Raw genomic sequence first — 9,790 nt, 5'->3', positions numbered from 1 at the left:
GGGGGGGGTTTACATAGTCTGAAATAATTTAATGCTTTGAAATCTGCACTTTGGTATTAATCAACAGCATTGTGAAATTAAATTTTAAAAAAATTCTAAAATTTTGAAAGATATGGCCCCGGGGTCAATGGTTCCTGTGGGAATGGGGGACTAAACTGTCGACCAACCCTAACACAAGTAGCCCTGACCCAGGGGCCCTGATCTTCACTAAAAAGTAGAAATGCATTTTCTCTGTGTTGCTCTGATCTACCTCTGGGTATTAAGTAACCAAAATAAGCATGCTGAGTACATAATTATGATAAGCAGTGGTGCCTTTTTCAAAATTGTGAATTTCATGGCCTCTAGTTTAAAACATGAATCAAATTCAATTGTTGGAAAGTTGTCGCATGATACTCAGGTGACCTATAAGGCCCGTGGGCCTCTTGTTATATGGAAGTATCCTCAGGTAGGGTAGATTCAAATTTATTCAAATCATGACCCCTTAGGTTAGGGCAGGGTCACAGTGGACTTTCAAATTTTTACATTGGAATGTACAGGAAAAATCTTTTCAACATGCTCAAGAACAGCAAAGTCATGGTTGCATGGTTATGCTTTTATGGAAGCATTGTCAGGATAGTGTCTAGATATTTAAAAAAAAAATCATGACTCCAGGAGATAGGGTGGGACCACAATAAAAGTTCAAACTTACAGAGAAAGAAAATAAAAAAATAATGTAATTATCCTAAATTAGTGTTGATTCAAGTTTGCCTACATGTAAATTTGTTTAAACCATACATCTCTTTTAGGGTTAGGATGACTTATGCATTTACTGAATTGATTTTGCTTGTTTCTATCGACAGTGCTCAAGTAAGCAATGTGGTCCATGGGCCTCTTGTTGTTTTCCCTTATGCTGATTGAAATAAGTGATTTGTACATGGAGAAAGGTTTTCTTTTTATAATTGTTTAGATGGTAAAGAGAAAAAACAACTCGGGTCGAGGAAAACGCCTTAAGGACAAACTGAGAAAGAGAGAGCAGAGGCAGGAGAAGACCCTCCCCACATCAGATGCCCTACCTGATGATAAACCACCAGAGTCTACTGTCCCTTTTGGGGCAGTAGATGGAGCTGTCTCAGTTCCACCCAGTAACTTTCTGGGGCAAGGTTCTATAGGGTTGCCGCCTATTGAGGGAAAACCCTTGGCCAGGTTGCAGGCCTCTCTTCGCGAGAAAATGCAACCAAACGCCCTGAGTAATGCATCTTCTCAGGGAAGTCGTCTGTGTGCCCGAAACGGAGGCATGGCACCGTCCCCTGACTCCCCACCGTGGGTTTGTACTCCAGCGAGGGTACCTGAGCCGGACACCGTGCACGTGTCTGGCTCAGCAGGTCAGGCGCAGCTGGATATGTCATCCTCCAAGGGGGATGAGTCCAGCAGGAGATTGATTGATGCAAACCAGAGTAAAAGAACGAGATCTAAAAAGGATACTAAAAGGAATTTACATGATGAAAATGAGAATATAGAAAATGTATATGAGAGAAGTAAATTAGATTGCAGATTTGAAAGATCACATACTGGTGGACTGGATGGTGCTGAGTATGCATGTTTTATTGATGATGATCCAGTAACAATGTCTCAGGTAACTGTTCAAGGTTCTTTTCATCAGGGTGACTTTATGTTTGGTGAAAATGCAGGAACACAATGTGTTGCAAACTGCTTAACAGCATTAGCTTACCACAAAATTAAGAATGCGAAACAATGGAAAACTCCGGATATGAATAAAGTGTTAACAACAGGTGATGAGCTTTATACATACTTACAGCGTAGTTCAACCATTGTTAGTAGATACCTTTTAGTTGATGAATTGCCCCAGTTCTTTGAGTGTTTTAACAGAATGTTTGAGTTCAAAGCACATGAATCTTTATGTAGCCTGATAAATTTGTCTGAAATAGAGCCAAACTATGACGAGTTTAATGCGTATTCAATTTTAGATGCATTGGAGATTGCTCTTGGAGAAACAAGTGGGTGTTTTATGTGTTTCAGTGGAAATACGTTTTTGATTGGAAAAACATCAGATGGTTTCTTTACATTTGATTCACATTCAAGATCATCATTAGGGAATATGACTTTTAATGGAAAGAGTACAAGGATACTGTATCAATCAGTTTATGATATATACAATCATGTATTGTCATTAGCATTATCATTGGGACTTAGTGGAATTATTGAATGTGAAGTAACTGGTGTGGATTGTTCAGTTAAGAAGTTAACATCTTCTGATGAACGTGGTCTTCAAATTGAGCAAACAGAAGTTTCACATGATTTTATGGAGTCTAATCAGCCTTTTGAAGAGAATGCAAACACTTTAAATGCAAGTAGTCAGTCAGTTGCAGATGATGATGTTGAGTTTGTTTGCAGTGAAAGTCACAGTATTGATTTCTTGCCATTATGTAGCAGTATGAAAGACCAGCTTTGTGAAATTATGGGAATTCCACAGTCCAACAAAGTTCATGATGATGAACATGTCTGTTATGTTGAAGAAATAGGTGCACCTACTGGCTGTGTTGAAATTCAAAGGGATGGAAATTGTTTCTTCAGGGCCATTTCATTTTGTTTGACTGGAGTTGAGGATTATCATTACCAGATACGATCTGCAGTGTGTCAACATCTGCTACGCTATACAAAATTGTTTGAAACCTTTGTAAGACCTGCAGAACGTTCTGTTGAAAATCACTTGTCTTTAACAGATATGTCAAAAGATGGTTCATGGGCAACTGAAACAGAAATCCTTGCACTCTGTCATCTCTTGAGTACTGATGTACATACATATTCAGAGAATCACTGGATTACATATTCAAGACGATTGATAGAACCAACAACAAATGTTCAACCGTTAGGATCAATTTATTTAGATCACGAGAATCAGAATCATTATAATGTAGTGATAACAGTTGCTGGAAAAGAAACAGAGAATTTCATGAAATCTGAATTTGTTGGGAATGAAGAATACAGAAAAAAACAAATAAATCGAAACCGCATGAGGGCAGTACGTATTACTTCATCTTCAAAAAAATTATGTAGTCATGAAATGAAACTAAGGAATGGGGATTACATGGAAAGGAGATCAAGAGCAGCAAAACTGAAGTACAAGACAGACCTTAAATATCGATTAAAAGCATTAGCAGATGGAAGAAATAGGTACAGGAATACCAAAGCGTATCAAGCAAAGGTAAAAGAAAGGAGTTTGAAAAAATACACTTGTGACAAAGAACACAGGTTTAAAGTCTTGGAATACAGCAAAAGGAAATACATAGAAAATGATCTGTATAGACAATACAAGAAGAAAACAAGCATTGAAAAATATAGTTCAGATGTAGTGCATAGAATGGATGTCCAACAAAGGAGTACAGAGAAGTACAAAAATGATGATGTACACAGAATGGATGTCAAACAAAGGAGTACAGAGAAGTACAAAAATGATGATGTACACAGAATGGATGTCAAACAAAGAAGTACCATGAAGTACAAAAATGATGATGTACACAGAATGGATGTCAAACAAAGGAGTAGAGAGAAGTACAAAAATGATGATGTACACAGAATGGATGTCAGGCAAAGAAGTATACAGAAGTACAAGAATAACGAAGTACACAGAATGGTTGTCAAAAAAAGGAGTACAGAGAAATATAACAATAATGAAGAACACAAAAATAAGGTAAAGACTGTTTTGAAAAGAAAATATAATACCAGTGCAGATGAGAAGAGAAAAAAGAAAGAGAATGTTCTTAATCAGAGACGTGCTCAGAAAGTGAAGCTGGAAGAGGAAGATGAAGTTGTGAAATTGTTTAAAGAAAGTGTCAGAAGTGGCCCAGAGTACACATGTTGCTGTTGTCATCGTTTATTATTTGAACACCAAGTTCAAGGATGTAGACTTGAAATGTACAAAGAAAGGAAGAAGGTGAATGATATTGCAGAGACTTGCATACAAAAGAAATATGTTCATGATTGCACATTGTCTTGTCCAGTGTATTGCCCACAGTCATCATTATGGATATGTTTTACTTGCCACAGAAAAATACTGAGTGGTAATACACCAGCAGAGGCAGTTGTAAATCGAATGTCACTAGAGGAAATTCCAAGTGAATTGAAGGATTTAAACAGTTTGGAGCAGCATCTCATTGCCTTGCATATTCCATTTATGAAAGTGATGGCTCTACCCCAAGGTGGTCAAAGAAATGTACACGGACCTGTTGTATGTGTGCCGTCTAATGTGCAAAAGGCAAAAAGTTTACCCCGAAATGAGAATGACAATTTATTGTTAAGAGTTAAGCTGAAACGAAAATTAGCTTACAAGGGTCATTTTGAATACCAGTTTGTTAATCCGAATCATATTAATATGGCTCTTGATTATTTAAAGAAAGAAAACAAATGGTATAAGGATGTTGGGATTAATACCACGTGGGAAGAAAATAGTGACCAAAATGATTTGCTATCAAATAAGTCGACTGAGTTTGTAGACGAGGAAATAAAAGAAGGAGATAGAGATAAGGATCCAGAAGTTGTTACTGACACATGCTTACAACCTGTGGATATTGCACAAGAAGTTCTTGATCATTACTTTGACGATGTTTACAATATAGCACCTGGCGAAGGGAAAAATCCAATCAGAATGTTGCAAGAAGAGGGAAACGAAGCAAAGACATTTCCTCATTTATTTCCAAGTGGCAACTTTTCTTGGAATGAACATCGAGACGTGAAAATTACCCTTTCAAGGTATTTTAACAATAGACTGATGAATTCTGATAACAGATTTGCTAAAGACACAAATTACATTTTCTTCTCACAGTACATGTCAGAATTGAATCAAGTAATTGAGAAAACACAGATTTCAATACGAAAGTCTTTATCAAAGCTTGATGGTGGAAAAGTAGTAACATCTGAAATGTTGCAAAATCCAGACATACTCTCCAAACTGCTGAGGAATGATGAGGCTTTACGCTTTATGCAACCCATTCGAGGAACACCTGCATATTGGTCGACTACTCAAAAAGATCTGTTTGCTATGCTACGACAGTTGGGTATTCCAACATGGTTTTGCTCTTTTTCTGCGGCAGAGTACAGATGGAATGAAATTATTGGATCAATATTGCATCATGATAATGATTCTAGATCGCCTACTGATTTAGACTGGTCAGAAAAGAGTGAAATTTTGAGAAGTAATCCAGTTACTGTGGCCAGAATGTTTGAACATAGATTCCATATGTTTCAAAGACATGTTATACTCTCGCCATCAAAACCAATAGGCAATGTTACTGATTATTTTGTAAGAGTAGAATTCCAGCAAAGGGGCTCTCCACACATGCACTGCTTGTATTGGGTTGAAAATGCACCAAAATTTGACGAGGATGATGAGGAAACAGTTTGTGATTTCGTCGATAGATATATCACATGTTCTTTACCTTCTGAAAATGATGACTTGGAACTCCGGAGAATTGTTTTAGATGTTCAGCAGCATAGCAAGAATCATTCAAAATCATGTAAGAAAAAGGGAACAGATTGTAGATTCAATTTTCCAAGACCGCCGTCGGAAAGAACATTTATTACAAGACAGTGTGAGGAAGAGGAAAAGGACATGGAGACTGACGGAAACTTCTGTAAATCTCAAGCAAAAGATATCTTGCTGCATGTTTGGAATGAGGTACTTAATGATGAGAATGAATGCAAAACTACTGAGGAAATGTTCATGAATATGGGATTATCTCAAGAGTTATATGAAAAAGCACACAGACTATTATCGGCAAAAACAAGTACTATCTTGAGACGAAATCCAGATGAAATGTGGACAAATCAATACAGCACCTGCCTTCTGAAATGCTGGGATGCTAACATGGACATTCAATACATACTTGATCCATTTAGCTGTATTGTATACATTATTTCATACATTTCGAAATCGGAACGGGAAATGGGAATGTTGTTGAAACAAACTCAAATAGAATCTGCTGAGGGGAATTTAAATGCTCGTCAAACGATGAAAAAAATTGGATCAGCTTATCTCAATCATAGAGAGGTTAGTGCACAAGAAGCAGTATACAGAGTCTGCAATCTAAAAATGAAAGAAAGTTCAAGAAAGGTGGCTTTTGTTCCTGTTGGGGAAAATCCAACCCGGTTAAGTAAACCTCTTGCACAAATGAAAAGAAAATCAAATAATGAAAATGATGTTGACATTGAAGATGATGATGACAGCATTTGGATGACAAATATAGTAGAGAGATATGAAAGTCGACCTGATTCACATTCTTTTCCCGAGATGTGCCTTGCAGAATTTTGCTCCGAATATCGTGTTCTGGCGAAATCTCAGATTCCTAAGGGAGAAAAAGAAACTGTTTTTGAATTGAAGAATGGAAACGGATACATTCAGAAAAGAACAAGAGGAAAGCCAGCCGTAATAAGATATCCAAGATTCAACCCCGAAAATGCACCAGAAAAGTATTATCAATCAATACTACAACTGTTTCTTCCATATGTGAACCAAGATCAACTGAAACCACCTGGATTTGACTTACACCAGACTTTTTATGAAAACGGGTTTGTCAATATGAAAACTGCAAACAAACTACAATCGGTGAGAAATATTGTGGAAAATAATCGTAGTATCTTTTCAAAGAATGAGGATGCCATTGAAAATGCACAAGAAACTTTAGAATTTTATGGTGAACCTGAAGATGCTTGGGCAAACCTTTGTCCAGAAACTGAAAAGAATCGAGAAGAATGTCTAAAAGAAAAGAGGACAATAGAACAATCAGAAAATAGAAAACCAGAGACTACGCATGAAATTGAACTTGATGGTTGCTCAGACATGATCTATCATATAAGGGAAAATTCTAACTCAAGACAAGAAATTCTTCCTTTATTGAGAAGTTTAAATCAAAAACAGAAGCAGATTTTCTATTTAGTTCGTGATTGGTGTTTAAAGAAAGTGTCTGGAAAGGAAATAGAACCATTGCATATCTTTGTCACCGGAGGTGCAGGGACAGGTAAAAGTCACTTGATCAAGACTATACAGTATGAAGCTTCAAGGGTTTTTGAAAGAACACTTTTAACTCCTTCAGATTTGTCAGTTCTTCTCACAGCTTTTACTGGAACAGCGGCTTTCAATATTGGGGGAAATACAATTCACCATGTCTTTTCTTTGACCAAAGCACTACCCATTCCCTATGAACCTCTGAAGGAACAGACTTTGAGTGCAATGAGAGTTAAGTTAGCATCTCTGCAGATTTTAGTCATTGATGAAGTTTCAATGGTTTTCAAACGACTTTTGTACTACATTCACGAACGCCTGGTGCAAATCAAGAAATGTAAGGAACCATTTGGTGGTATTTCGATTATAGCTGTTGGAGATTTCTTTCAATTGCCTCCTGTAAAACAACGAAAAGTGGAAATATTGTACAAAGAAAATGCAGAATATCCTATTGACTACTGGTTAGACTTTTTCAAAATTATTGAGTTGGACGAAATAATGAGACAACGAGATGATGCTGCATTTGCTTCAGTTTTGAATTCATTACGGGTTCGAACAATTGAAGAACCACTATCAGAGGAGGCGAAAACAATGTTAAAAGAGTGCATTAGAGATGGACCAGAGGAAGTGCTGCATGTGTATCCTACAAATGAAGAGGCAAATGAATATAATCTCAAGATGTTGCAAACTAGTTGTGGAGAATTAATAGAGGTAGCTGCTGAAGATTATCAGAAAGACAAAACTACAGGAAAGCTGACATTACGAGAACAACCTTTTCTAAGGACAAGAACAGACGGCCTTTCAACTTCATTGCTGTTGTCTGTGAATGCTAAAGTGATGCTGACAAGAAATATCAATGTGGAAGATGGACTTGTTAATGGCGCAATGGGGCATATTTCAGATTTTGATTTTGGTACAACTCCGCAAAGAAATAAGATAGAAGGAATTAAAGTGGTTTTTGATTGTGAAGATATTGGTAGACTCCTAGGAAAAAGGACAGCACGTGGCAACGAAGTTCTGATTCAAAGAATACAAGAAGATATCAGAGAGAAAAATACAAAGAATTTTGTTCGACACCAGTTTCCTTTAAAACTCGCATGGGCATGCACAGCACATAAAGTTCAAGGAATGACAACTAACAGCGTTGTTGTTAATTTAGATCGCACTTTTGCTCCTGGACAGGCATATGTTGCAATTAGCCGTGTCACTTCACAAAATGGTTTATTCATAGAAACAAGGGATGAAAAAGCTTTGGAAAAAAAAATTTATGCTAACCCAGACGTAAAATCAGCACTGAGTAAGATGGAGAAATTAATCCCCGGGCACAATGATATCAGCTTCGGAGCAAAAATTGGAAAATTCAAAACAATTGTCTTAATCAATGTGCAAAGTTTAAGAGGACATTTTCCAGATCTTAAAAGCGATAACAGATTTCTTAATGCAAACTTTATATGTGTAACAGAAACATGGTTGACAGACAATGAAAGTACAAAATACTTTGAAGTTCCTGACTTTGAATTCAACCATATTACAAGGAAGCAGTCTTACGATGAAAGTATGGACACATTCGCTCAACTTCGCACAGCAAAAGGAGGAGGTGTTGGTGTTTACAAGAAGAGAGAGGAGAAGGCTTTAGTTAATGGTTTACCTGAAAATAATATTGAGGGAATGGCTGTAGAACTTTATGAGGAGAACACTGTAATCATTCTTATATACCGACCAAGTACTCTGAGTGTCCGATTTTTCTTAGAAAGTTTTCAGAAAGTTGTAGATTTCTTTAAAGTGCAGCATTCCAAATGCCTTGTACTTGGAGATTTTAATGAAGACGCGCAAGTGAAAGGACCGATTCAAAGAATGTTAGAGACCAACGGATTTAAGCAGAAAGTTAACTTTGCAACAACAGAGGGTGACACTATTCTGGATCATGTATATGTCACAGAACAGATGGAAGCAAGTGTAGAAATCATGCCAGTCTATTACAGCTATCATGATGCAGTGATCGTACATTTAAGAACAGAATAGATAATTTTTGAGTAATTTTCCACTCGAAATCATTTTTGTAGACTCACATAAACATGTTTCGTAATCTTAAGTAACATTTCTATCATTACCCGGAGTATATAAATGCACATTGTAGATCAGAGGTTGCGCTTTGTAAGAACTGTTGTAAGATAGCTTGAATGGTAGGCTGTTACTGTAGAAATTTTTAGGATAAAGGGAAAATGACACAATTCATGATGTGCAAGGGCTATAGCCAGAAAATTCATGATTTTGAAGGAGGATGTATATTATATTTAATGCACTAACAATAGCAGTTTCAATTTTTCAAAAATTTACAAGAACAAAAAGGTCACAATTAAACCTTGTTTTTATTATCATTCCACAGGATTTTTTTTCGGTCATTATTTTCAAACTGCAGTGAAGGAATTTAAGAGAATTATTGGAAAACAACAAAAATAATATTTTCCATTAATGTAGTACTGACATTAATGTAGTACTGATAAACAATTTTCAGCTCGAAATCCATAATAATTCTTAGTGTTTTTCCATTACAGTGTATGTTCTATTGGAAAGATTTAGCTTCAGTGAAATTTATAATGACTATATATGTTCTTATAACCCAATTTAGAGCTTAATTAGAAAATATATTTATCACATTGTACAACTAATATAGGTATATGGGCAAGTAACACTAAAGCAGTGACTCCCGGATATACTCCGATCTGCTCATCGGAGACAGCCATCATTTCGGTCCCGCTTCGAATTTAGAAATACGAATGAATATCTATAGTGTGG

The 9,790-nt window shown here is 36.5% G+C and overlaps 1 protein-coding gene across 1 annotated transcript; it reads left to right on the top strand.

Moving 5' to 3' along the window:
- The first annotated feature begins 946 nt into the window (after positions 1-946).
- LOC134264626 (uncharacterized) lies at positions 947-9,016 on the top strand. The gene has a single exon (XM_062746904.1). It carries the CDS (start codon positions 947-949, stop codon positions 9,014-9,016), a length of 8,070 nt encoding a protein of 2,689 aa, XP_062602888.1.
- The last annotated feature ends 774 nt before the right edge of the window (positions 9,017-9,790 follow it).

The sequence above is a fragment of the Saccostrea cucullata genome, unplaced genomic scaffold (assembly GCF_032062105.1).
Source record: "Saccostrea cucullata isolate Sc308-1 unplaced genomic scaffold, CSIRO_AGI_Scuc_v1 ctg10832, whole genome shotgun sequence".
NCBI classification, from domain to species: Eukaryota; Metazoa; Mollusca; class Bivalvia; order Ostreida; family Ostreidae; genus Saccostrea; species Saccostrea cuccullata.
Note: the sequence above shows the minus strand (reverse complement) of the source record. Positions and strands in the feature narration are given on the sequence as shown.

Bases quoted from the DNA above. Each gene is read 5' to 3' on its own strand.
- LOC134264626 (XM_062746904.1), top strand. From the start codon at position 947: ATGGTAAAGAGAAAAAACAACTCGGGTCGAGGAAAACGCCTTAAGGAC.